This window comes from Syngnathus acus, chromosome 6 (assembly GCF_901709675.1).
Source record: "Syngnathus acus chromosome 6, fSynAcu1.2, whole genome shotgun sequence".
Classification (NCBI taxonomy): domain Eukaryota; kingdom Metazoa; phylum Chordata; class Actinopteri; order Syngnathiformes; family Syngnathidae; genus Syngnathus; species Syngnathus acus.
In genome coordinates, this window is record NC_051092.1 from 3303639 (window position 1) to 3330501 (window position 26863).

The 26863-nt window shown below is 44.3% G+C and overlaps 2 protein-coding genes across 10 annotated transcripts; both read left to right on the forward strand.

Annotated features, from left to right (window-relative positions):
- The first annotated feature begins 78 nt into the window (after window positions 1-78).
- On the forward strand, window positions 79-9889 carry b4galnt3b (beta-1,4-N-acetyl-galactosaminyl transferase 3b). 3 transcript variants are annotated; one of them, XM_037255211.1, is made up of 20 exons: window positions 79-330; window positions 3699-3787; window positions 3875-3934; window positions 4497-4592; window positions 4787-4877; window positions 4953-5053; window positions 5125-5192; window positions 5422-5500; window positions 5599-5665; window positions 5976-6113; window positions 6182-6288; window positions 6458-6552; window positions 6811-6872; window positions 6960-7506; window positions 7576-7841; window positions 8006-8159; window positions 8295-8367; window positions 8438-8591; window positions 8655-8781; window positions 8873-9889. In XM_037255211.1, exons 1-20 carry the CDS (start codon window positions 210-212, stop codon window positions 9003-9005), a joined length of 2628 nt encoding a protein of 875 aa, XP_037111106.1. In that variant the 5' UTR covers window positions 79-209; the 3' UTR covers window positions 9006-9889. The 3 variants fall into 3 exon arrangements, with proteins under 3 accessions (XP_037111106.1, XP_037111109.1, XP_037111107.1); XM_037255214.1 differs by having other exon boundaries at window positions 8715-8781; XM_037255212.1 differs by having other exon boundaries at window positions 3708-3787.
- A 254-nt stretch (window positions 9890-10143) lies between these two features.
- On the forward strand, window positions 10144-26635 carry c2cd5 (C2 calcium dependent domain containing 5). Of its 7 annotated transcripts, XM_037254634.1 has the most exons (31): window positions 10144-10433; window positions 10832-10940; window positions 11055-11141; window positions 11613-11784; window positions 11857-11952; window positions 12100-12255; window positions 12340-12586; window positions 14268-14425; window positions 15741-15829; window positions 16164-16199; window positions 16925-17033; window positions 18176-18229; window positions 19788-19902; window positions 19971-20069; window positions 20166-20277; window positions 20403-20482; window positions 20563-20749; window positions 20914-21078; window positions 21265-21309; window positions 21752-21892; window positions 22066-22129; window positions 22224-22285; window positions 22376-22474; window positions 22596-22685; window positions 22756-22834; window positions 22955-23047; window positions 23474-23506; window positions 23762-23863; window positions 24829-25025; window positions 25100-25246; window positions 25310-26635. In XM_037254634.1, exons 2-31 carry the CDS (start codon window positions 10851-10853, stop codon window positions 25433-25435), a joined length of 3330 nt encoding a protein of 1109 aa, XP_037110529.1. In that variant the 5' UTR covers window positions 10144-10433; window positions 10832-10850; the 3' UTR covers window positions 25436-26635. The 7 variants fall into 7 exon arrangements, with proteins under 7 accessions (XP_037110529.1, XP_037110530.1, XP_037110532.1 ...); XM_037254635.1 differs by lacking the exon at window positions 21265-21309; XM_037254637.1 differs by lacking the exon at window positions 18176-18229.
- The last annotated feature ends 228 nt before the right edge of the window (window positions 26636-26863 follow it).

Sequence of the window (26863 nt, forward strand, 5' to 3'; positions counted from 1 at the left end):
GGAGACTTTTATTTTGAAAATGGCTTTGAAAACTTGTCAGCGCTCCGAGTATAAAGGTGGCTGGCTTGCGTTCGACTTCGTCATATTGCTTGGAGACTGGCTTGACCGCAGTTACGCAGCGCAGTCGACTGCGGAGACGCAAGCAACCGGGACCGACCGGCAGCAAAGCCGATGAATCACCTCAAGGGAAATGTCTATTGAATGCCGAGATGATAACTGCGTTGTTCCCGGTGAAGAAACTGCGGAGGAATGGTAAATGTGTGCTGTTGGGGGCTATTCTGCTGGTCGCAGTGGTGGCCGTCGTGTCCAACGTGCGGAGAGAAGTCACCGGTAAGTTTGGCACCTTCGAACGAGGTGTTGCAATTGTTGACATCCAATTTTACTTTGAAAGGCAGGAAAATAAAAACATAAGTGTAGTATAATAATTACATTACATTTAGAAAAGATTTGATCACTTTTGAGTTTGAATTTGTTGCACTGCCTAATTATTAGACTTTTTTTTTTTTTTTTCCATAGTCCCTCTTTAGTCACACCCGCTAACAGTTTCAGAAATGCAAAAACATTTTTTTAACAAACACCACGAAGTATTTCATTTCCATATACGTACTTTCAAGTATGAATTGCTATTGTGACGCGGTTCATAGTTTCAAAGTCAAAGTCTGCTTTATTGTCAATTTCGTTACATGCCAAGACATACAAAGAGATCCAAATTGCGTTTCCTACTATCCCACGGTGGAGACAAGCTATATTACACCCAATTGGTCCACAGACAAACAAAACATTCAAGTAAACAATACAAAAAGTAAACATAAGAAGGCACATACAATGAATAAATACGAGCAACTTGGTTGAAATGGTGCAATTGTGCATACAGCAGACAGTCAGTATAATAGCGCAAAAGTACAAGTGGAGTAGTGCAAGGCAGCCATCGTGGCCCAAAAGGTCAGGACGTCATTCAGCCGAGGGGGGAGAGAGTTCAGGATCCGAACAGCCTGGAGTATGAAGCTGTTGGTGAGTCTGATTGATTGATTGATTGATTATTTATTGATCCCCAGTGGTGGGGAAATTCAGGCCCCAGCAGAATCCATACCACAGAGCGGGTATACAAAAGACACCCAGATGGCATGAGCGCAACTCAATAGGCTCTCGTAAGGCTGCCGCACAACGGCGCCACAAAGAAAGCCAGTAAGCACGAAAGATAAAAGCCATCAAAGCAAAGCAAAAAAGAAAAAAGTAACAGCGGCCAACCCCTCAATATCAGAGAACACCCCAAAACACACAAAATAGCCTCCACGGGGTCCATAAACAGGTGTAAGGGCAGTCCAGTTCAACGGCGCCCAATGGACCGTGGTCGTGAATCGGTGAAAACATCACAAAACAGACAAACGTATGGGCAGCGTCCTGGGCACGTGCAGATGGTCACCACGGGGCTAGCACGGCGAAGGTCGTTGGTACCGACGAGCACGAGGGAGCGGACTCCCCACAGGGGTCGCGGCTGCGAGGCCAAGGCGAGGGACCCGGTCAGCACCGGCCGGATAAGCAGGAAGCCGTCGTAGAGTTACGCCGGTCTCGACCGATGTGCGCAGCCGTCCCGGTCCCATATAAAAAAAATAAAATAAAAATAATCTTATAATTTTGACAGAAAAACGAATACAAATAAATAGGTTTTATAGAAGTGATTGAGGTACCATATAAAAAAAAATAATAATAAAAAAATAATAATCTTATAATTTTGACAGAAAACCGAATACAAATGAATAGGTTTTATAGAAGTGATTGATGCCATGAATAGTTTGTTTATTATTTGTTAACAGACTCGAACAAGTAAAGGTGCAGGTTTTGCTTCTTGTGTGATAAAATTGTGACAGTGTATCAGGCCAACAGTTGGGCTGGGATGATATCAGAGGCGTAGCCGAGCCGGGGCGGTGCCCCGGTTAGGACTCCCTGCGCCCCGGTTGAAAAAAATCGAGCTTTTTCGATTCTTCATTTTCATGCCGTTTTTTTTCTTTCGGTCTTGCGCGAATGTGCTTGCGCTATTCTATGTGCGCGATGTTATCCATTCACCGTTTGCCTCCCGGACCCGGATGTTGTTTTAGCGATCAGCGAACGGCGTGGGTGATGTTCGATTTTTTTTTCCTGTGGGCGTGCGCCCCTACTGGAAAAATTCCTGGCTACGCCTCTGGATGATATGTTTGTCCTTTGTGATGTCCGTCGTCATTTTGCCACATTTCTACACACACATTTATAGCAACAATTGTTGGCATTCATGGAATAAAGATGTGTTCGTCCCTTCTGCCATAATGGTGACCCTGACGGGATGTCGGCCCACTACAATGTGAGAGTATTGGAAAAAATGTATAGGTCAGATCAGCAAAAACATTTTTCTCTATTGCTAACTCTGGCATAAATCTACTTGCTGTTAAATATTAACTGAATTGTTAAGCACCATAGACAATACTGTCAAATTTTTTTTTTCTCCACTAATTTTGGCCCATTGAACACAGATGAAACAACAAAATGGGTCCTTTGGAAAAAGACGCCACCCGTGAGAAAGTTTTCATGTGGGGGTCTTTTGAGGGGGCTGGGACAGGTCAGAAGGTCACGTCACAGTTTCACTCCTCACATCGGCGGGAAGTGCCGTCTCACGCTGGCTCACCGCACTTCCTGCTGTCTACTTTACCTTTATTTGCACCGCGTGGGTTTTAACAGCGGGCTGTCGGGGATGCAGATGAGAACTGTGCGGAAACGACAACACATGACGCGTACGCTCCAGCGTTGGTTCCCTTTCAACAAAGCCTGACATGTAAACACACGCTTGGAGCTGAAATGTGAGGCGGGGGTCGCCTCGCTATGCATTCCAAACCTTCACGTAGGAGCGACCATGACGTTTTAGTTTGGAATCGATTATCCTAACGGTTATTCCACCGATTCTTCGGGTATGGCGGACATATTGTTCTGATACTGTTGAGTAATTTTTCCATTTGATATCATCTTTGATGCAAACACTTGCCGTCGTGGTTTCCTCCGATGCCGCATTCAAGACCAGAACATGATGCATCATCACATCTCGGCGGCTGAGAGGAAGCTGACACCGGCCGCTTACCGCAGCTTCTATCAAAGCGAGTCTCGGTTTTTTTCCGCTCCTCTCGCATGTCACGTGTCCACTTTGGGGAAAAGAAAACAGAGAAGTTGATGAGTTGTCACTAAAGGTGAAATGACTGAGCCGCTTGAAGGTGGTGATGCTCTGAACCGTGAAACATCCTGGATTCAATGTAACTGCGCTACAATTCTCTGCAAGAGTCTTCAATTATGGTCCGTTCAGATCATTATAATTTAAAAACTAGATTTATTTTTCTGTCCTTAATGTTAACCAAACAACGCTAACCAGCCGGTCAACAGTGATGCTTGAAGTAATTAGCAACGAACAGTCGCGAGAACGAAGAAGGCGGCAGATGAAGTTAAAAATACACGTAACCACCACCCTGGAATCCCGCGTGTCACCAAAACTGGTGCTGTCTTCCCAAGCTCCGAGGGCGTGGGTGGGTGTCTCCGCCATGGCCTGTGATAATAACGGCCTTCATTTTGTAAAGCCCTATGGTGGTCATTAAATTTTTTTTCCCTTTATGTAGTGGCTCGATCTAATACAAAGTGGAGTTTATTTTCAGACTTTTTTTTTTTTTAAATTTGACTTTTGGAAGTTCTTGCAGGTTCCATTTCTGATGTCGGCACTGGCTGGAAGAACGTCCTGTTCGGTCAAACGCTAAGCCCGGGAATAGTAAGAGAAAATGTGAGAATTGAGTGTGCGGAAAAGATGGTGTTGTATGAAAAAATATTTATAAAACTACACAGGCAGTGATTTGACTTTGTTTTCCAGGTTAACGCAAGCCATCCGCTGGAGGATTCTGGATTTATGAAGGCAGTCTGGAAACCAGAGGTGTGCGTGTGTGTACATGACACGTGCGTCTATGTGTGTGTGTGTGTGTGGATTCCTTCTTTCATTTATTATGCAATTTTTGTGTGTGGCAATTTTTAGGAATAATCAATTCATATTTTGCTACCTAGTCAGGATAAGTGCTTCGGAAAATGGATGGATGATTCTCTCTCTCTCTCTCATTTTTTTTAATATATATATTATTATTTTTTGTCAGGAATTTTCTCTCATTTTGGTTCGCTAAAATTTTTTTGTTCATTTATTTTTTGGTCAACAAAAGAATGATTTCATGTTGGCTATATTAATTTAAGAAAATAAACAATTGTTTGATTTGTTCTAGTAAAGATGCAGATTACCGGAATCAAAGTCACCCAACAGACTAGTAGACCCAAAGTTTCCGTAGTGTGCTGCAGATTGTGCAGATAGGCAAAACATTGTACACAGGCTGCACACGACTATCTGCGGGGCCGCTAACTTACGGGCAACAACTTGCGTGCTTCGGTTTTACTAAAGTAGGTCAGGATGTTTGGTAGATGACTGACTGACATGCTCTCTCGTCTTTAAGTATCAAGGCCGGGCCAATTTGCACGTGTTTGAGGACTGGTGCGGCAGCTCCACGGACAGGCTCCGCCACAACCTCCACTACCCGCTGTACCCTCACGTGAGTGCGAGCTAGCCCTTCACTTAGCATGATGTCAGTGCTACACAACACACGTGTCAACATTGCGTGACTTAACAAACACATGACAGCAGTTGTTTGCAGTCTTGGTACATTCCACATCCAAACGCTAGATCCTCATTTCCCATGACCTTGAGATCCTGAGCGTCTTTCTTTTTGCTACTTCTTTCTTCCAGTCCAGGATTACAGTCAACAAGCTCGCCGTCTCCCCACAGTGGACCAACTACGGGCTCAGGATCTTCGGTTATTTACATCCTTACACCGATGGTACGGATGACAAAACCATCGTTTTGTACCGTCGTGAATCGTACTTCATCGTTATTATTTCTTTGCTGTCCTCAGGGGAGTTTGTATTCGCCCTGAGCTCCGACGATAACTCGGAATTCTGGCTCAGCACGGATGAGTCTCCCTCCAATCTGCAGTTACTTGCATGGGTTGGAAAGGTATTATAGGAAGGAAAAAAAAAAAAAGGGGTTCGAGGGATGCCTGATTTGATCATTTCCTTTCTTTCTAGACCGGATCTGAGTGGACAGCTCCAGGCGAGTTTGAGAAGTATAGCAGTCAGATCTCCAACGCAACTCAGTAAGTCCATTTAAGTGGCTGGCTAATAAATAAAATGGAAAAAAAATGTTTCCTCTTAATAACTTCCCACTTCCTTATTGTTAGAGTGGACATACTTTTGACTTGATTGAATCCTTTGTGAGCTGCCTTTATCAGAAAATATCTCTGATGACCTGTACTGAATTTTGCTGCATTGTGAAGCTAATTTGCATCATATTACATCATCACTATTGTTGCATTGACTTTGCAGGCTTTCTGCTCATCGGAGGTACTTTTTCGAAGTGATTCACAAGCAGAATGACAAAGGCAATGACCATGTGGAAGTGGCTGTTAGTACCTCCAATTATATATCGCGCCCCCAAAAATATATTTTTGACGGTAGCATTCAAGCACACACTACAACCAGACTGTGTTTATTTTGGCGTAGTGGACGCTGTTGAATGAGGACTTCAAGTTTCTGGTCATTGAGTCCAAGTACATCTCTCTGTATGTTAGTAAGTATCGTCCACATTGAGGTAATAAGACAATCCTGGTTTTCTGAGTTTGGTCATGTGACATTTGCACTGAGCTGTGTTTGGTGGTTACCCGAGTTCTGTGGAAATCTGATTTTTAGTCGAATGGAATTTTGACTTGACTTCCCCTTTAAGATGCCTCCTTACTAGTAGTTGAGGGTTTACTGAATAAAAATATATTTTTATAATTACATTTTTATTGTGATAATTTTAAATCATTTTAAAATGTCTCATGAGTTAGGAAAGAAAACACATTTTACAAGCTTATGCTTCCTTTTTGACCGTCCCGCAGATGAGTCGGCACTGCGTATGGACGACGTTGCGCACATACCGCAGACAGTTCCGAGCCACCCACGCAACGTTTCGCAGAAGCACAACACCCCCACCGTCGACCTGCTGAGGGAAGACCCGCGAGACACTTTCGACCGAGGTCCGTGACTTTTCCACAGATCCAATTTTGGGTTATCCTCCCTGACATCCATCCATATTTGTCAGCAGTGCCTTTGCTAGACAACAGCTTCCTCCAAGGTCTTCTGCCCGACTGCTCGTACAAGCCCAGCTATATCATCAATTTCCCTCTCAAACGTTACCAAGGAATCCATTATGTATGTCACTCTTGTATTTACACTGCTTACATTTATACATGCAGACTAGATTTTTATATTACAAAAAAGATATTCATATATATTTAAGAACATTTCTCATTCACTTCATGCATGTGTACCTAATGTTGTGACCACTGATTCTTAATTTTTTTTTTTCTTTTATCCTCAGGTCCACAGGTCCTACGTATATCCCAATGACTACACCCGACTGACGCACATGGAGGGATTGAACAGCTGCTTTTACGAATCCAGCAACAAGACGATGTGAGGAAAAAAAAATAAAAATAAATAAATTCTTCTGGAGACTGAAATCATTTGGCTTTTAGCAATTATTTACATCCGGTTTCAAACACAAAAACGATCAACATAATCAGATCTTAACGTATAAATAAAAGCTAAACTGTTGATTTCTTAATTCATCCTTGGATGTTAAACCCAAATGTTTTTAAGTCTACAGCAGAAGTATTAGATTTAAAAAAGCCTTAATTTATGTGGATCTCTAAAAAGGTGCACTTCTTCTAGGTTTGACTTTTCTCGATTCATGAAACTAGATCCACCTGAGGATTTGGAAAAGAAAAACACAGGTAGTGGTATTTTTTCATCTTTAAGAATAAGCTCCCCATTTGCTTTTTATACATTCTAATTTACGCATTCTTATTGTCTTATGCTAGACTACAGCTTTCAGAAGACAGTCCTAACTTGGAATGACCCCACCGACACCATGAAGAAATCACCTTACAGCAGTCGTCCGAAAATAGAGATGGCTGCAGAAAAAAATCTGCACAAATCTGCAAAAGGACCAAACCTTAAATCGCCGCTCAATCCTCCCTCAACCAGAAAGAAACTCGTTCCGAAGCAGCTCATCAACTCCAAATGGACAGATGTTAAAATGAACAAAACCTACATCCAGACTATTCAAAAGTCTCTTCAACCTCTCAACATCAAAGTTGCCAACCAGGAGATCAGGAAAGATACCAGAGAGATAAAGGCTGATACCTCAAGGGGACTGGAGGAGGATGAGCACCACAACCCGGCCGTGTTTGACACCAAGGTGGACTGGAGTCAGACCTTCCAGATCCGTCGCGTGGACCTGCAGTTCATGCGCTCCGACTCGTACAGACTGCTGTGTAACGTCTTGGGAAACCGGCTGCTGCACTCCAGCGATGCGATGCCCGTCGCCAAAGCTTTCGTAGCGCAACTCAACAAAAAGCATAAAGAGTGAGTGAGTGTGTGCTGGTTAGTCATATCTTCATTGTCTCATTTGTTTTTGTTTGCGCGTGCGTGCAGCCCTTTTACTCTTCTGCGGGTGGTTAATGTGGAGAAGCGTTTGGACGGCGCCCAGGGGAGCCGCTATCTCCTGGAGCTGGAGCTGAAAGACACCAAGGGCCAACTACGGCGCCTGTCGCACTACATCTACGTGGAAAATCGCCGCCGTCGCACTCGCCCGCCCAGCCAGGACTTGGTTTTCCAATGGCCCGAACCTAAGCCGGTGCTCTGCAACCCGGTCGGCTTCCACTGGAACCCCAAGGCCACGGTCCATTTCGTACTGCCGGGTATGTTACACACATCGTGAGTTGATGCTAAATTGGGGCTGGAAATGAACAAGAATTGGTGGAAACATTTGTAAATATGCAACAATGCATGTAGTGTACATTTCAACAAATATTTGTAATTTCATCAAACCACGAGTAGCGTGACGCTTGTCTGGTTTCCTCAGTGAAAAACCAGGCACGCTGGGTGCAGCTTCTCATCGACAACATGGCCGCCTTGTTCAAGACGACGGGCGACGCCAACTTTAACCTCATCATCGCTGACTACAACAGCACCGATATGGATGTGAGGGCGGCCCTCGAGAAGTCCTCCCTGCCCAGGCAATGTGATTTAATATTCTGTCTGGCAGCTCGAATTATGCAATTTTTATTATTATAATATCATTTTGCCGGTGTACCTAATCTTGTGTCCCGTGAGTGTATCATCACAGTCTAACTTTCTGCGGGGTTCTCCAGGTACCACTACGTGAAGCTGAGTGGTAATTTCAAACGCTCCGCTGGTCTCCAAGCAGGCATCGACCTGATCACCGTGAGTTGGTGCATCCGAGTCCTTCAGCTAATGGCGCATCTTTGAACGACTTTGATTTTTTTGCCTTCAGGATGACCACAGCATTGTGTTTCTTTGCGACCTCCACATCCATTTCCCTCTCTCCATCATAGATAGCATTCGGAAACACTGCGTAGAGGGATTCATGGCCTTTGCGCCTATTCTCATGAGATTGGACTGCGGGGCAACACCATTGGAGGCCAGAGGTATACATCTGGGGGGGAAAAAAGCTGACGTTGTATGCTAGCAACTTACGTCTTTGTTGACAGGTCACTGGGAGATGCAAGGTTTTGGATCATTGGGCATTTATAAGTCTGATCTGGACGCAGTGGGAGGAATGAACACCAAGGAGTTCACCGAAAGCTGGGGAGGAGAAGACTGGGAGCTCCTCGACCGGTTTGTTGACACAAAAGTTTAAAGGTCAAATGAAGTCCAATTTAGCTTAGCTGAAGACTGTTTCTCCCCTCTTGCTGTCTCATGGCTGCAGAATCATCCAGGCCGGACTAGAGGTGGAGCGGATCCACCTGCGTAATTTCTTCCACCACTACCACTCCAAGCGCGGCATGTGGAACCATCGCATGTCGTTACGTCCGAAGCGACCCGGTCAAAAGCTACGCTAGCACCGCCCAGAGCACTTTAACAGTTGGAGTCTGCTGTTTTCCAATTGCTGCGACTACTGATAAGCACAACAGGGTGGTGCGGTGTGACCAGTCAAGCTCGTCGCCATGGCGATGGTACCGATAACATCGGAGTTGCTAGCACTGGATGTACTATTGACTGCGGAGGAGGGTACGAGCCAATCAGGTTTAGTTTACTGGGCTAGCCTGTAAATAAGTGTACGTCACAGATGGCAAGTGCTCAAATGGATGCAACACCTTGGATATGTACAAAGAAGTGTCTTATGTATTTCACATTAGTCATAACTGGAAAAAAAAAAGTGTTTTTTGCAATTTTCTGTTTTTGTCAGCAGATGGCGGGATGCTATAAATGATAGAAAACTTGACTTGTGGGATTTTTAAGAGTGCATTTCAATGTATCTGATGTTAACTCTGTTTGCTCATCTCTCTTACACGTGCCTTATTTATATTTGTGATGTCTCTTGTTGACCAAAAATGATCTAGATGTAAAATGGGAGGGATTTCTGTTTAAAAACAGCAAAACAATTCTGGGTTTATCCAAGTGTAGGAAATAGTCGTAATATTGGTATGAACTGAACCATGTTTTTTTTTTAAATGTTTTGTATTTTCTGATTGTACATAGTTTTGCGAGTTAAGCTTGAAAGGTAATGTTGGATTGTTTCAATTGAGTCATGTTCTGTCATGGGACCAACTATTTGATGCTTTTACTATGGATACAAGGATGCACTGTAAAAGTTGCTTTTATTTCAATTTCGAAATGTTGGAAGTTCCTCTTGACTTTTGTACAATGTGATAGTCTTCTCTCAGGATCTGTTTTTATTTACACTGTCTTGACACATGTCACAATTAAATTTATCAAAAATAAATGTGATTGCTTTTTTCCACCATTAATTTCACATGATTTGTACTTCTGGATTGTTCTTGAAGGCAGCATCGACCATATCAAAATGAGGTTGCTCCGCGCAAATGTTTTCCACGCTCACCACCTACTTTCTTCACTTGATTTGCATAAATGTGTGTGTTTCAACCTTGACTTTGTATTTCGTTTTGTTATGTAAACACTGGAAGCTTGAGTCGGTGACGTCATCGTGTGGAAGGCTATCTGTTCGAGGGATCGCGAAGGCAACACTGTCTAAACCTCCATTCATCGTCACGGGCGCTATCGCTACCATGCTAGCCCGTCGTATTATAATGAACTTAACTCGTACGTAATGTCACAACAATACTACTAAAATTGTCTTCTGACGTCATAATATTCAATTTAGCATTAACGTTGTCCTGCTTGGTGAACTTAAACGCCTCGTGTTATGGGAACGAGACGAAGACGGGGGTCTCTGCAGCGACGGGCTGTCAACGACAATGTCCTCCGCGGCTCTCTGACGAGCTAATTGTGGATGTCTTAGGCCGGGGGTAAGAGCGAAACGGCTTCGACGGATGATTTGGGGTGGGTCTGGACTGAACGTGGTGGAACTGGGTTGAAATAGGGCCGCTTGAGTGGAGTAGATAACATGGCTAGGCTAAAGGGAGCTAGCTGGCATATTTTGGGGCTTTTTTTTTTTTTTTTTATATAACTAAAGTACCCGGGACATTAAAAGTCCACGAAAAGCGATTTTTGAATCGAATAAAATGTTCGAATTGAATTTACGGGGGGGTGAAGGTTTTTTTTGTTTGCTTCTCCAAAAGAAATAAGGACCGTCGCAGGTGTCATTTCCAACTGTGGTCCTAAAATGACCCCCCCCCCGCCCCTTGTCGCAAGATGGATATGCCAACTTGTTTTCCCGTTAAGTACTGACTTTATTTGTTCACAGATCAACCTAAATTTGAATCATGCCTGGAAAATTAAAAGCGAAAATTGTGGCAGGCCGCCACTTGCCTGTCATGGACAGAGCCAGTGAGCTTACAGATGCTTTTGTAGAGGTAAGTAGAAGAGACATTTTGTATATTTCCCCTATAATTATGATATGCCGTTATAACATGTTTTAAGAGGTGATCCCAACTGAAAAATAACATTTCTATTTCTTTACCGTGCAGGTCAAGTTTGGAAACATAACATTCAAAACAGACGTCTGCCCCAAATCCCTCAATCCACAGTGGAACTCGGAATGGTTCAAATTTGAGGTAAAATGCCCAAGAAGTGCTATCGTCATTGTTTCTCAACATTTCTATTGCACACATTTTAGAAAAATCCTTCAGTACAGTCTTAAACAATTGAAACGTTTTAAAATCCATTCATGAAACTCATCAAAACACTTTTCAACTACATATTTATACACAAAATATTGCAAGCATAAAATGCAGAATATTGATTTTGTTTACATGCCTGTGCCATTAAAAGGCGGTGCCTGGTGTGACGTTCCATGATTCTGTTCCAGTATCTTGGCCACCAGGGGGCAGTATAGGATGCACATAAAAACTGCTCTGTAAGCTGCAGTCATGTCTTATTTTTTTCCCCGCAAAAAAGATAAAGAATATGTGTTAAAATATGCTTTTCTCAAAGGGTTGGCAATTGCTGCATGACATGATGCCCTTGCATTGGCCATTAAGTGCGAATGACGTATTTATGGTTCGATTCCTTGTGTTGACGCTTAGGTCGATGATGAGGACCTGCAGGATGAGCCGCTGCAGATCACCGTGTTGGACCACGACACGTACAGCGCAAACGACGCCATCGGGAAGGTTTACATCGACATTGACCCGCTGCTGTGCAGCGAGGCCGCCTCTGTTATCTCCGGCTGGTTCCCAATTTATGACACCATCCACGGTACGCAAATAGCGCATCGGCGTTACTCAATATTGCACTCTTTCTCATCGCATCTGTGTTATTTAATGGCAGGTATCCGTGGGGAGATTAATGTCCTGATCAAAGTGGAGCTCTTCAATGACTTGAACCGCTTCAGACAATCCTCCTGTGGAGTCAAGTTCTTCTGCAGTGCGTTTGCAACCACGCTGCCCTCAATGTTGCCCCTTCAAGAGTGTTGATTTGTAGAGACCAACACTGCTTTGATAATTTCATAATAACAAGTGTGGAGAAAAAGGCGTAGAAATAATGTGTGACCATATCGCTTGCACTTTGTAGCCACTTCAATTCCGCGGTATTACCGGGCGGCCATGGTCCACGGCTTTGTGGAGGAGCTGGTGGTGAACGAAGACCCCGAATACCAGTGGATTGATCGCATCAGAACTCCTCGAGCGTCCAATGAAGCTCGCCAGAGGCTCATCTCGCTCATGTCCGGTACGGAAACGAATCTTTTATTTTATTTATTTCCAAAGGTACAAAAGTGTACACATGGGTTAATTTGTCTACATGTGACCGTAGGAGAGCTACAGAGGAAGATAGGTCTCAAAGTGCTGGAGATGGGAGGCAACGCAGTGGTGGGCTACTTGCAGTGTTTCGACCTGGAGGGAGAGTCAGGCCTGGTGGTGCGGGCCATAGGTACCGCCTGCACTCTGGACAAAGCCACCTCCGGAGGCGGCGCCGCCGCCGTCGTCGCCACCGCACACACGCATCCCAGCACAGCTCCCGCTTCCAATGCCTGCAATTCCCCTTCCAAGGACGGAAAAGAGTGAGTAGCCATCCAGCATGAGCAATCGATGCAAGTTTTGACATGTTGATGAGCACGTGAGGGAGAGTGTGTGGACAAGATGCCCGTTTTCCAGCGTGTGCACTTCGGTATTTTTCACGTCTGTTGCATCGTGAAACAGCACACGGTGTCCTGAGACGCACACGTACAGTATACAAACATACACTCCAAAAATGCACCCCCTACTCACACATGGCTTGCTTGCGTTCAGCTCTGCATGCGCTAGTGCTACGTAGAATACTGTTCACAAAAAGTCCGAGATATTTAGTTCCTAGCGGAGAATTTGAGGCTGAACCTAAAATGTGCAATCACCTTTCTAAGTGACATTCGTTTCTAAACGTTCAATTCTTTATGTACAACTGTTCCCTGTTGAATCTAAACTCTGATCGTATCAGAGATTTTATTTATGTCAATGTAGCCATCGAACAGTTGGATCGTTTTCCAGAGACAAATTCCATGCACCTCTAAAGGTTGGCGTGCATTTTAGTTTGATCTTTTCACGAGCTTTTCGCGCATGTTCTGATCTGCTTCCTCTGGCTCGCTGCATCATGCAAGTGTATCATCCTGCGCTCGTACCCGCGCGTCGGGGATGGAGACACACCAAGAATGAACAAAAGAATCATTGGAGTAAAATGAACCTTGTTTGGGTGATCATCAAAGCCATATTCTTTTTTTTTTTTTTTTTTTTTTTAGGTCTGTTGTGTTTCCATCCCTGTGGTGCACGTGACTCACTTGGTTGGGAAAGATCCGATTGTTGGCACCTTTCCACTCTCTCTCCGTCTATTGTGATGATGTGTTGTAGGTTCTCGTGTGCTTTTCTTTCCTTCTTTCCTCTTCTTCCGGCTGCACCAGGACTGACACAATTCTTACTGCGTGTGGCCAACGCGACTGGTCGTCTCTCTTTTTATCCTCTCCTCCTGTGTGTGGTGCTCTTGGGCCCAGGTCTCCCTTAGCGCACGGATGCCGCTCCACCCACAACAGCCCAGTGCATTCGGCGTGCAGCGCACAGAGACTGTCCCAGAACTTCTCTGTCTCTGTGCCCACACTCATCTTCTCCGGTATGCAGAGGCAGGGAAGGAAGTCGATTTTTTTTTTTTTTTTTAAATGTGTGACCGGGCGAATGTCACACTTTTTTTTTCAATGCGGAGAAGAAATAACGGAAGCTAGGTTAACTGTTAGATCTAGTAAATTAATATCCTTGTCATTTTTCATGTTGTCAGATTCAAACGAGAGGGCGACACGGGGGTGGATTTGCATTCCCATCCCACAGAAATAATCCAGTCCCGGATCGTAAAAATAAAAAAAATCTGCCCCGGTTAAACCGACTCCCCACACCCGTCCTGAAAAACTAAAAACGGAATTGTTTTGGTACAGCCCTCAAGAGTCTTACGAGAAGCGCTGGCCTGTGCTTCACTCCACTGGAACATCACATTTTTATTTTTATTGTTTTTGCATGTATCATTATGTTTCTGTATCGTTGTCCTGTTTTGCTTTTTCCCATGCTTGCTGTGTTACTTTTCTTTCTCTTTTGTTCTCCAGCCACGTGTAAGCACCTCAAGCACACCTCCTGCAAAAACAAAACATTTTCCACCCACACACACACAGGGTGAGGCTGTGACTGATGGCCGTGCGTGTGTGTGTGTGTGTCATATTCTCCCGCCAGGCCGGTATTTGGTGAGGACCTTCCCTCGTCATCCGGCCCGCCCACCCCTCTCAGAGCCCTCCCCACCAACCCCTTCTCTCCTGCCCCCTTCTCCCCCCCCCAAGCCAGCCGCCAGTCCTCCTCATCAGACACAGACCTCAGTTTGACGCCCAAGACGGGTAAGCACATGAGGCATCACCCCCATCAATCTGCAATCCCCCCCCTTTATCCACCACTCCAACACTACACTGAGGTGCTTCTCTGGTGTTTTTCCATGTTTAGTTTATTTCTTATTATTGTTTTTGCATTTTAGTCTGTCTCGAAGATCCTCGTGCGTTAGTTTTTTTTGTTTTTTTTTGTGATGTGTTCATAGAAGCACAATGTCTCTTATTAAGATAAATATAAAATAAGACCCAAGAGTAGTCGCTAGTGTCGGCTCTTACCCTTTTTTCCACTTCACGCTACCTACTCAGGTTGTCACTTTTCCATTGGTACTGCTGACATGGCAAAAGTAGAGAAAGGCCAAACTCAAGCAAGCAGTGGAAAAGTGCCCCCCCTCCCTTCTTCTAAGATATCCATCTTCTCATTTCCTGAACTTTTTTTCCTTCTGGTTGCTCCCGACTCCCTGCTCCTCAGAGGAGCCGCAATCGGTGAGACGCAGGCCGGGCTTCTTCCTGTGCCCCAGCTCCCCTGTCCTCTCCTCATCTTTCTCTGGCTCAGCCGGCGGGGGTGCTTCTGGCTCCTCCCTGAGAAATACCACCCTGCCCCCTCCCTCCTCCACCCACTCTGACTCTGCTCTGCTGAGAAAGAGCGTGTCCTTCACGGACGACTTTCTGCTAGGGACCTCCGGTACAGCTTGGCTGCCGTGTGTCACTTATGTCACGGAATCTCAATAACAGCAGAATGCGAATGCGCTCACCATTAACTCGGCAAGTCTAACAGAGTGATCGTTAGTGTGTCGTGACATCATCAGGCGTGCGGCGGGAAATTATGCAGTCTCATTGAATTATTATTACAAAATGTTATTTTATAAAGTTGATTTGAGCTAAATATAATTCAATTTTATACGAATTTATTTATGCCAGGTCAGCCATGTGTAGTTATAGGTAAATAAATACAACAATTAAAGTGCCGTCCATAAATATTGGCAGCCCTGGCTCAGATTGTTTTTTGCTTTTAATAAATCAGTTTTGCATAACTTCCTGTTCTCTAATATAGAGCTAAAAGACAAAATTCACAACAGTAACCCTATTTTGTGTCTCAATAAAGAATGGGAACTCACTCGCCTCTCGAAACAAACAATGATAGTGTCACAGACTGCAGCATGCACCCCCCCACTCCCCCTTCCTCTCTTTTCTTCTCCTTTAAAGATAGTTAGCGAAGGCTCGCACAAAACTAAATCCTCAGTCGTGTGTTAAAGATCGTTGCTTGGACTAGTCCTAACATTTACATCACACCGTTGACGTCACGTGAGACTCTTTCTTCTCTGACCAGGAATGGGCAGCGGGGGCAGTGCTGGCAAGGAGGCGGGACCCCTGAAGACGCTGCTCAGACAGCAGACGCAGACTGCTCTGGAGCAGAGGGTACGTTGATGAGTCAACATGACAAATACACTTGAGTTCACAAAATTTTTTTGTTTTTATACAAACAAAAGCAAATAAACTGATTAAAATCTGATTTTTGTTGGGGGGGGTCGCATTTATTCATTTATTTTATTCTAATTTATTTTTATTTATTCTAATTTATTTCAATGAATTTATTTATTGAAAGCCATTTTTGTCTGGCTTTAGTATGAGCTTGCACAAGGGTGATTTGCTCTTTTTTTTTTTTTTTTTTTTTTTTTTGTCCCGGTAATGGGTGTGCGCAAGAACAAACATTGTTCCCTTCTCTTTCCTTTCGATCACTTGTGCTTCTCAGGGAGCTTCCTCCTCTGGGTTGTATTTAAACGCCAGGGTATGTCACATCGCTGTCTCTATCCATATCCCCCACCCACAGGCACCGCCACCGATTCCTAACCTGCAGATGATGTCGCGTGGCTTTTCTGTACTCCTGTCATTCCTTCCGTCAAACCTTCCCCTGCTCCCCCTTCCCCGAGACAGGAATGAGCACGCTCACCACATCATCTCATTCAGAACCCGGACGAGCTGTCAGTCATGTTTGACGTCCCATTTTCCATGACGGATTAGAAGACAGTAAATGATTCATGGTCCTAATCCTGTTTGTCCACAACACAAATTCATGCCATGCACTTTCATGGTTGGTCGAGTTGACATGACTGCAATGTAGAATGAATACCAAGAAGCTCAGCAGCTATTTCAAACGCATGGATTTGCCATCTCCTTGTCTGACGTTGAAGAATTGTAGCTGCACTTTTATCAACCGCATATTTTTAGTCTCTACTCGAAAGGTCATAAAGGTTTGGAGCAAGTCGAGAATTCGCATTTTACGCCACTCTTGTTGTTGCATGTTGGTCCATTCCTAACCTAAACTAACTTATCAAGTATGGTTTAGGTTTCCATCTTCTCCGAGTTTGCCCATTTAGAATCCGTTTAAGTGAAGACATAGAAGCGTTTGGATGGCAAAGTGAACTTTTCCCATCCGAAACCTTGTGTTAGCGACACCTGCACAATAATCACGCTTTTTGTTTGACATAAGTGGTATTTGTGTTTTGTCTCCAGGAGTTCCCTTTCTTCACCTTGACGTCTTTCCCACCCGCCTTTCTGGTCCACGTGGGCGGAGTTGTCAGCGCCCGCTCGGTCAAACTGCTGGACCGCATACACAATCCCGGTGAGATCATGAACACGACTAATGTTGTCTAGTGACGCAATCAGTCAGTGTTGAGTCTTTTTTTTTTTTTGCCTTGTTTGTTTACTATAAAGTCACAGGATGAAAGTCTGTGACACGGGTGAAAAGTGTTTCTGGTCACAGAGGACTGCTGTTGGTTAGCAAAAGCTAGCATCCGGGTTTAACGGCAAGGGCAACCGTCACCTTGGCGTGTCTTTGAAGCGTCCGTTGACGTGTGTGTCGTCGCCTGCCGTGTTACTGTGTGTGTGATGATACTTGGAGTTAAGGCGCTCTGTTGTCAAATGGTGCATGGCTCCCTGTCTTTTGCCTGCTGCTGCTTCTGCTGTTGCTTCCGTGTGCTGATTCTGGCTGCAGCCGGCATACTGTTTAGACGTTTTGGAACTTTTAGACAGATGCAGTGTGTGGAAAATTAGATCGTCCTTTGGGTTCCTCAATTGGATTTGATTGAATTTTCCCCGTGTACCCAATAAAATGTCCGGTGTGTCTACCGGGCACAGCTTATAAAGTTTTAGTCGACTTTTCACCTTAATCGTCATTATTGTAAGCCCAATAGAATTATGTGTAGTTCTGATTGCTGAAGGCTGGCTTGGTTCGTTATCTTGTGACATAACTGTTAAGATTAATTTCTATAGTTCGAATGTCAATTTTTTCTCACTTTTCAATTGTGATTTGCTTGTTGTTTCTGTACCGTATGTATCGAACGCTTAATTTATTGAACAACATATGGCTTTTTTTTTTTTTGCTTTTTCTTTAAGTAAGTTGACATGAACTGATGTGGAAAACCTGTTGATGACCTTTGAACTCTTGGGATGTTCCCGTGTCTTTTTTTTAAATGACTCAGCAGAACACAATATCAATATAATATTGATTCTCATTAATATCATAACTTGATATCGTCTGATTCGTTAGTACCTGGAGGCAAAAAAAAAAAAAAAAAAAATCCCCTCTGTCTTGCCATTCTTGTATTATTTCTGCTTTGAATGCATAGCGAGCGCAAAGTCGGCGGCGGGCGCTGTCTGTTTAATGTCCACCTCGTGGAGTGCTACTGTTGTGTTGTTGGACTGTATCTTCTCTTTTTCTCTCTCTTTCTCTCTTTCCCGTACTAATGGTGTGACGTGGCCCAGCCATGGGTAACACGCGCTCGTACAAACTGCTAGACTGGAATAGTGTCACGGCAGGTATTTGCCCACCCCACCCCCCTTTTACTGATCTCACCCGCGGGAGTTTTGGCAGCTCAGTGATGTGGAGGCTGGTTTTTGTTGTCCATTTGAAATTCACTTGAACAATTCACTGATTGCCCTGCAGAAAACTCAGTGAGCTGTCATCTCCTCTCTTTATCTGCGTGAATGTGTGCGAATGCGCCCGTTTGTGGAGCTGAGTCGAGCATGCGCTGTGCCCCTCCCAGCCTGGCCCGTCCTTCCGCACCCCCATCCCAACCCGACTGGCTCATCCGGCTGCAGCTCTCCCTTAACGTTGTCCCGGATCTGTTCCAATGCTTCCTCAAGCTGCATTGTGCCTCCGCACCTCCCCCTGTTGAGACGTTGGAGATTGACAAATAACCGCTGAGCAGGCATGTGCACTTCTAACCAACTGGGCCGAGGGAGGAGTTTCTCATCAATTGGAAAACCAACGCATGATTGGGATGGAAAGAAAGATGTGTGCTTTGGGGCGATGATGAGCTTTAGCCCCCGTGGATGAATATGGCCCTCCTCTGCCCATAAGCGTGCACATGGTCGTGAGTGTGCACCTCAGTGCCTGTGCGACAGTCTGCTTTGGGTTGGCAGAAAGCCGCTCGAGGGCTCGATGTCTGACATTCGGTCTCTTCATTTCTTCACTTCATCTTTGATTCTTTTTCCCCTTCATTCCAATAATCCCGAGTTTGATCTCAGTCAGCATGTGGACCCATGGGGTGCAACTCAATACTCTGATGTAGCTCCCGGTTTGTGACGGAAAACACAACTATGTCAGGCATCGTCAACATTTATGCTTTTTAAGTGTTTAGATATTGGATCGAAGCCTCATGAGACTATTGAAACACACCCATACATGATGAAGGCTTGGTTATGTATTATTTTCATAATTCAGAGTTCTCCATATTCAGCCACACAATCTATCTCCTTTCTGTCAATGTGGCCGATTGAATGGAGAGTTATCTAACATTTTATACACAGATATGGGGTCCTCTGTTTATGACCACGCCGCAGTCCATCAATAACCTACAATAATGTGATAGTGAAGTTGTAATTATTATAAAATATCTGGCTGGAAAAACTGTATCTGGATGAAACAGATTGTGTTTGAAAAAAAAAAATACAGTATGCCAAAAGCACCCATGATGTAAACAAACAAGCAGGTAAGACTTATAATAATAATAATTATTATTATTATTAATATATGTCATGAACCGAGGAACCCCGTACAAGCAGTTACAGGTCAAATCTTTCAATTGAATTTGCCTTCATCATTATCACTGTCATTGTCACACTCTTCCACAAAATGATGACCATTCATTTTGTCCTGCTTTGAAAACACAGCGGTACTCCACAAATAACCAGAAAATACAAGTTGCCTGTTTTATTTTCTGGTGCGCCAAGAAAACAAAGTGAGACCACACCAGAGAGATGTGTGTCAGATATCATGGTGGCATGTTTGCTTTTTGATATGTCTTGGGAAATTCACCCGATTAGTGGTTCATGTTTCTTGATATTTTTTTTTTCTTCTTTTTTTTCCCCCCAGATGAGCCAGAAACCCGCGACGCCTGGTGGGAGGAGATACGACAAGAGATCAAGTCTCACGCCAAAGCCCTCGGTTGCCACGCCGTCGTTGGATACAGCGAGAGCACCAGCATCTGGTAGGAACTCTTCACAAGTAAAATCTATATTTTCTACCCATCTCATTTTCCTCCTCCTCCAAACTCAGCGAGGAGGTGTGCATCCTGTCCGCGTCCGGCACGGCAGCCCTCTTGAATCCCCGCTACATGCGCGAAGGTTGTTTGGATGTCGCAAGCATGGACCACAGGTTGATTTCCAGTTTGTACAATCTAAAAGACAGATAAGAACATCCGTGCTTTTCAGATAGCTTTTGAAATTGACAGCAAATTGTGGCTTTCGCCAGGTTTGAGGAGCCGTCTCCCTCCAGCTGCGGATTCTGTCACATACCGTACGATGAGTTCAACATGCCCTTTCCCGCTCAGCTCACCTACTGCTGCCTCTGCAGACGACAAAAGGTCCCAAGTGCATTCATGTTGTTTGACACTGTTTAAACTCGTCAGTATTTCCAATACGTGTCCTAATAAAAGCCTGTGGATTTTATCAACCCTAATTTCTCTCGTTTCAATTCTGCTTTTGCTAGGTCCCCGATGTTCTGTTTACAACAATCGACTTGCCGTCCGATGCAGCCGTCACCGGGAAAGGCTGTCTCATTCAAGCCAGGTATGATACCTCCAAGCAACCAGGATGGAAGCACAATCCGTCCATCCCTTGAGTTAACACCAGCGTTTGCCACCTCGCAGACTGTGCCGGCTAAAGAAGCGAGCTCAAGGGGAGGTGAACGCCACGGCCATCTCCAACCTCCTTCCTTTTATGGAATACGAACTGCACACTCAGTTGATGAACAAGCTGAAGCTGCACAGCATGAACGCGCTCTTTGGCCTCCATATACAGATCAGCGTTGGCGAGAACATGCTGCTGGGTCTGGCTGTAGGTCCACCTATTATTATTATTTATTATGTCCACTTCATATTGAATACCTGCATATTGACGATTCGTCATTCGCCAAAATCAATCAAATCTTCATTTACAGAAAGATTAGCCTATTCGCTGTATTGCTATGGTGCCACCTGGTGGTAACTTGGTGTGTTCAGTCTGCCACAGGCGTGTACCTGACCGCCCTCCCTACCCCAGGAGGTATTCAGATCGCAGGGAAGACTCCGGGCGACCTGAGCAACGAGCACCACATGTTAACCATCCAGAAGAGGATCAACGACGCCATCGCCAAGAACAAAGAGATCTATCAGATCACTCCACCGGTGAGATGTTTCATGATCATATTCCTCACAAACGTGAGCCGATTCCTCGTGTGTACGCTTGCTAGAAACATTGTCCTTTTTTTTTGTGCCTTCAAGTCATCCAAAGTCCTCTGTGATTGATCTGTTGTCTACTGTACGTCCTGGGACGATAATCTTACCCCTTTTATCTTTCTCTGGTCATTAAAGAAATTATTTACCCTGGACCCTGAGGCGCTCGGCGACATAGACATGGTACTGATCGCTGTGCGACGCGTCAACGCATGACAAACGCTTCACTCTTGTCAGCCTCTACCAACACCTCACCCCTTTTGTGACAGCCGTTTAACTCGGGGGCGGGAACGTTTGGGAGCAAGCGGGCCAACATGTTAACCCAACTCAGTTGCCTCCTATGGCAGGAGGCTTGAGCCGTTGTAACTTGTTGTTAATTATGACCATCTTCCATGCCCATTCACCCTGTAGATGTGTTTATGGTGTGTATGTGAGACACTACTGCTCCAAATCTGTTTTCAAATTAACACCAGCCGTGCAGTGACTGACGGGGGGACGTGAGCGAGCATGTGGGCGGGGTATTAACATAGTCCCTCTACTGTTGGAGGTGGGGGGGTGCAGTGGTGTTCTATTCAAGTCCTCACACCAGTTCAGCTTTTTTTTTTTTTTTTTGCTTGTTTCATAGGAGCTCACAGAAGAAGTGGTGGGTTCTCCCATTCCCGAAGCCAGACAACGAAACAGGCTGTTCCGCTCCCACTCGGAAAGCTCAGACGAACTGTCAGAACTGGACCTCTCTCACGGCAAGAAGGATGCGTTTGTCCTGGAGGTGTGTGCGTTGCTATCAAAGTGTTAAGGGGTTCAAGTTTGAATTGTAGCTTGCTGGAGATCAGGGGTGAGCAAAATATGGCCTCCCAGCAATATTAACGACTCATTTAGAAAATGTTTTGGGGAGGCAAAATAGCCAATTTAACGACTGAAGTTTGTCCACCACTGTTGTAGATTGACGATACGGATGCCGTGGAAGATATTCACTCCCTACTCATGGATGCCTCGCCTCCCACGGGTATGCGTACTGAGTCGTCGTCATCATCATCAAAACACACATTTTGATCCTTAATCTCCTGCTCACATTATTATTTTTTTTATATATATATAAGGGTTCCACAGCTGCAACACTGAGACCATGCCTGGGATTTACAACTGGACTTCGGGAATACAGGTCTCACTCTCGTCACATAGCTTCATCCTCCAAAAAGGAAACTGAAGTGGTTTGGCAGTTTAAATGTAACTTGTGATTGCTATTTTGCAGATGTTTACATCAGTGAGGGTGTTAAGGTTGAGTAATGCCAATCTCACCAATCAAGGCTTGAACAAAATCTTCACTGACCTGTGTGAGAACCTGCTGAAGGTGTGTATGACAAATGCAGTGACACGATTAAAAAAAAAAAAACCAACAACATTATGTAATAGGCAAACATTTTTAACGGTTATGTAAAATAAGACGCTCATTTTATTGTGTTTAATTCCAGAGTTTCTACTTCAAGTTGCGCTCTATGATCCCCTGCTGTATCTGTCATCTCAACTTCACCGTGGCAGTGCCAGAAGAAGAGCTCATACAGGTGAGCCAACATCTATCTGCCTGTCTGCGTAGCCTCTGTTATCTGTGACACCGCCACTTCCGCTTGGCAGGTCGCCGTGACGGGGGTCGCCATGACGTTCGACAAAGACCAGACTCAAGAGAAGCCAGCGGACAAGCCCATCACCCAAGGTTGGTCCCTTAAAACTCAAGTACCCGAGTAATAATATATATAATACAATGTCCCCTTCAAACTTGGATACTTTGATTGGTAGTTTCTGTCTTTGAACGTTTGACTAATTCGTGTTTCAGGGTCTAGTGAGACTGAAGAACAGCTGCAGTTCCCTCTGGAGCTCTGCGCCGACGGCCCTTCCACCAACGCGCAGCCGTCATTAAAAACCTCAGGTAGAGGTCAAGTTTTCCTCTCTTGCTCCACTAACAGGCTTGGTCACCCATTTCCTCCACTAACACCTCAGGTACAGTCTCTTTACTCACTCCGGCTGCAAAACTCTGCCAAAATCAGCTGGTTATTGTGCACCCGGAAGGTAAATTGCTCAATGAGTTTGGTCTCGTCTGTCGTGAGCCTAGTGGAAACTAGAAAAATGTTTTAGATTGGGCACTCAGGCTGGATTTACACTGCACGGTTCAAGTCAGACAATTCCGTAATTTTTGTTTGCTTGTTGTCCAGTGGTAGAAAAAATGAAGTTGAATATCATTTGAATCTATATTGCTGGGAATAAGAACCTGCAGTGTATATCTGGCCATGGAATATAAATGGACATATAATGAAATGCAAAGGAAGATTTTGATGTCTGTGTGTCCCCTGCATAGGTGTCTCAGCAAGTAGTGTTGTGTCATCCAGAGGTAAGCCCCGCCCACAATGCACTTTCATACCTACGCACTCCGCACCCGACCCTCGTGCTACCCCAAATACAACACAGGCCCCTTTTTTTTTTTTAAATGACCATCCTTATGTCTCGGACAGAAATATCCCGCACCGCTCCAGACCTCATCCACTTGTGTTCTTTTTCTGTTCTTCTTTTTGTTTCTGTGTTTTTGGTTTTTTTTCTTTGTTGTCTTTTGTGTGGTTGTGGGTTTTTCTGTATGTGTTCTCTCCAGCTGCCTCCGTTGATTACGGTTCCTTTGCAGACAGATGCAGCACCTGGCTAGAGCTGCTTAGGCTGAAAGCTCACACCATAAGACGAGGATCAGTTAAGACAAGTAGGACACAGTCTCGAGCACACTCTGCTGGCCAAAGATACACAACACGTACACAAACGCACATGTCATACAAACGTCCATGCATGCTGCTGCGTGGTGGAGCAGCAGGAATTAAATTGCCTTTTTTTATTTTTGTCCCTCTTAGGAATGTATCCAATCAGTAATTTGCTTTTTGATGATAGTACATTTATTGTAGTTGAACTCCCAGGCCGCAATATTAGGCACACCTGCACAAAGAAATCTTGTATGAATAATAATTCATTGATATTGTCTTCTGTGTGACGCAAAGGATCCACAGTGGCTTTGAAAGCTTTACGTTTTTATTTGTTCATTTTTTTCCCCTCTCGATTGACACGAGCCATAATAGTTGCCATTTTGCGCTCTGGCTTGTACGTTATTATTGTGCTCGCCTCGGTTCATAGCTGTCTCTGTCCGTGACGTCACATGGCCCCAAGATCCAAAAAGTCACGTTGTAAACGTACACCTCAGCTGTTCCCAGGTCCGTGTGTCTGTCTGCAGACACTGTGTAAACTGTCTTGTCCGCCTGTCACGCATGGAAAGTGGTTGTCTGGGCACCCGCACCATCCACACGACTGCATGACTGCAAGTCACATACACAGGCACTTTTTTTTTTTATCACTTCATCTTTCATAAACACTAAAGATCCTTTTAGTGTTTGAGTCGAAAAGCTCATTTGCTGCTTGCAAATGTGTCTTTCTGTAAAGTTTTCATTGCAGTAATCCCAATATAGACAACCCCTACCCAAAAAAAAGGAACTAGCAACAGATTTGTCTGTTTTATTATTTTATTATCTAAAAAAATAAATAATTATAAATAAACCACAACTTTTAAATCATTTTTTCTCTTGGATGATTAATCAGTCATCATGCAACCTCGGTCAGCAACTTTTAGCAACAAAACGAGCTGCCATTTGCAACATGGCTTTTTGATCTGTGAACCTCCAGTCTCATCTCTGGAGCGCTCCAGCCCGTTGTTCGAGAACCGGTCCCGCTCGCTGCACTCCAACCGCTGCTCATTCGGAGGAAGCTCGGTCACCGTGGTGAAGATGACGCCGTTATCCTTCCTTCCCAGTATGCGTGTGGTAAAATACTTGGGCATCATCAACATGTTCTTCATTCGAGAGACCACATCCTTACGAGAGGTACGGCCAAAATCACTTGACCCCCCCCCCACCCATTAAAAAAAAATTGCACAGCCAATCTTGTGCGTTTTCAGGAAGGCGGCGTGAGCGGCTTCCTCCATTCGTTCATCGCAGAGGTGTTCGCCATGGTTCGCGCCCACGTGGCAGCTTTGGGGGGAAATGCCGTCATGTCCTACAGCATGAAGGAGTGCGTGTTAATGGAGAATCCCAATAAGAACCAGGTACATAAACACAAAGTACATCGTTCCTGTTTCAGTGGCGTAATCCACCCTTTTGTCGCACAGGCTCAGTGTCTCATCAACGTGAGTGGCGACGCCGTCATCTGTCTGCGGGAATCGGATCAGGAGCCCACGTCATCCGCGACAAACCTCGCGCAAGCGTGCACCAGTGCAATGGAAGGGGCTTCATGACACCTGCCCTCCCTCACTCAGCCACATACAGTCTAGCCGTCCAAATTGGTGCAGTCTTCGCCTGCCTTAATTTTGTCAAATATCCCAAAGTTCGGATGCTGGTCATAATAAGCAACACGTACGTACAAAAGAAAACGACAATTGCTGACATGGATTTTTTGTCATGTGAGTATTTCCACCACAGTTGCTTGAAACAGAAGGCCAAAGAAGCGCCAAACATTTGCCTGCTTTAACCGCCGTGTCAGCCCAAAGCTCCGCAGCATCATTCGGTTTCGTGACCTACAATCACATACTCGTCGAAAGCGGGGTACACTAATACCGATCTTATCAAGTTCTGACAGGTTTCCAAGCAAATCTGGATAAAAGAAAATCACTTAACCTGCATGAGACAGCCAGTTACAAAGGTCAACAAATTTTTACTACAGTACATGTTTTAATCTCGGATGCAAGTCAACATTTCAATCAATCGTTCAGGATAATCTTTTAGAGAGATCCGATAATCAGACCTTAACTCAAATTTGACCCGCCTGTTGGTATGTGTGTACCCGCTTGAGTCATTTTTCTAAGGGACTCTATAATATTTTAAATGCACTTGGATTCTCATTCAGTGTTTAATGTCCACATTTCAGTGGGAGTATTTCAAAGCGACAGTCATCAGCATACACAAATTTGCCAAGTCTATTTTGTACTGTCTTGCTCCCAGAAAGCATCACCAACCACAATTCTTGTATGTAAAAAAAAAAAAAAAAGTCACAGGCCTGTTTGCTGCGATTTATAAGATTGACGATTGGTAAAATAGTTCAAAATGGAATATATTCAAAGTAAACATGGTTTATTATTAAAGTTATCATGTCTTTGCTCAGCTTGCATCGCTGCTGTTTACATGTTTAGTCTAAGTCCTAATCCTGCTACTGATTTTTGTCTGTGTTCATTCATGTTTTTTCCTTTTTTTAGCAGGCTGTAAATTTTGCTTTCTAATCATTTATTATTATAATTATTATTTTTGTAAGTGCAATAAATGCTTGTTTGGGATTAGTGGTACTATAAATCTGTTTATTTGCTTGGGGTGAAAACCAGGTTGTGACTTTTATTGTTTTTGTGTCAAAACTTGAATGTGCTAGAAGCATGCAGGCCAAATTTGATCAGCCATAAACTTGTAATGCTTGACTAAAGCTTTCACAATAAACTCAGTCAAACAAAGATGAGACTGTGTTGATATCAATGGTAACGTAAAAATAAACGTCAAATAATCGAGACGCCCCTCATTTTACCATTTTAAAAGCTATGCTAATTAATTTCTAATACAAAAAAAGCTTAAAATGCTAAAATATATTTTAGAAAAGCGCTCTTGAGGCAGGTACGTTTTGTGTACTGAATGTGTTATCTCGCGACATCTTGTCATTTCCTCGCGAGGAGTCGGCGTAAATC

Excerpts from the sequence above, each read along its gene's own strand:
- b4galnt3b (XM_037255211.1), top strand. The coding sequence starts at position 210 with ATGATAACTGCGTTGTTCCCGGTGAAGAAACTGCGGAGGAATGGTAAA. Across the intron at positions 5,666-5,975 it reads GTACATCTCTCTGTATGTTA|ATGAGTCGGCACTGCGTATG; the intron begins GTAAGTATCGTC and ends ACCGTCCCGCAG. Across the intron at positions 8,160-8,294 it reads GAGAAGTCCTCCCTGCCCAG|GTACCACTACGTGAAGCTGA; the intron begins GCAATGTGATTT and ends GGGGTTCTCCAG.
- c2cd5 (XM_037254634.1), top strand. The coding sequence starts at position 10,851 with ATGCCTGGAAAATTAAAAGCGAAAATTGTGGCAGGCCGCCACTTGCCT. Across the intron at positions 12,256-12,339 it reads GCTCATCTCGCTCATGTCCG|GAGAGCTACAGAGGAAGATA; the intron begins GTACGGAAACGA and ends ATGTGACCGTAG. Across the intron at positions 20,278-20,402 it reads GCCTCTGCAGACGACAAAAG|GTCCCCGATGTTCTGTTTAC; the intron begins GTCCCAAGTGCA and ends TGCTTTTGCTAG.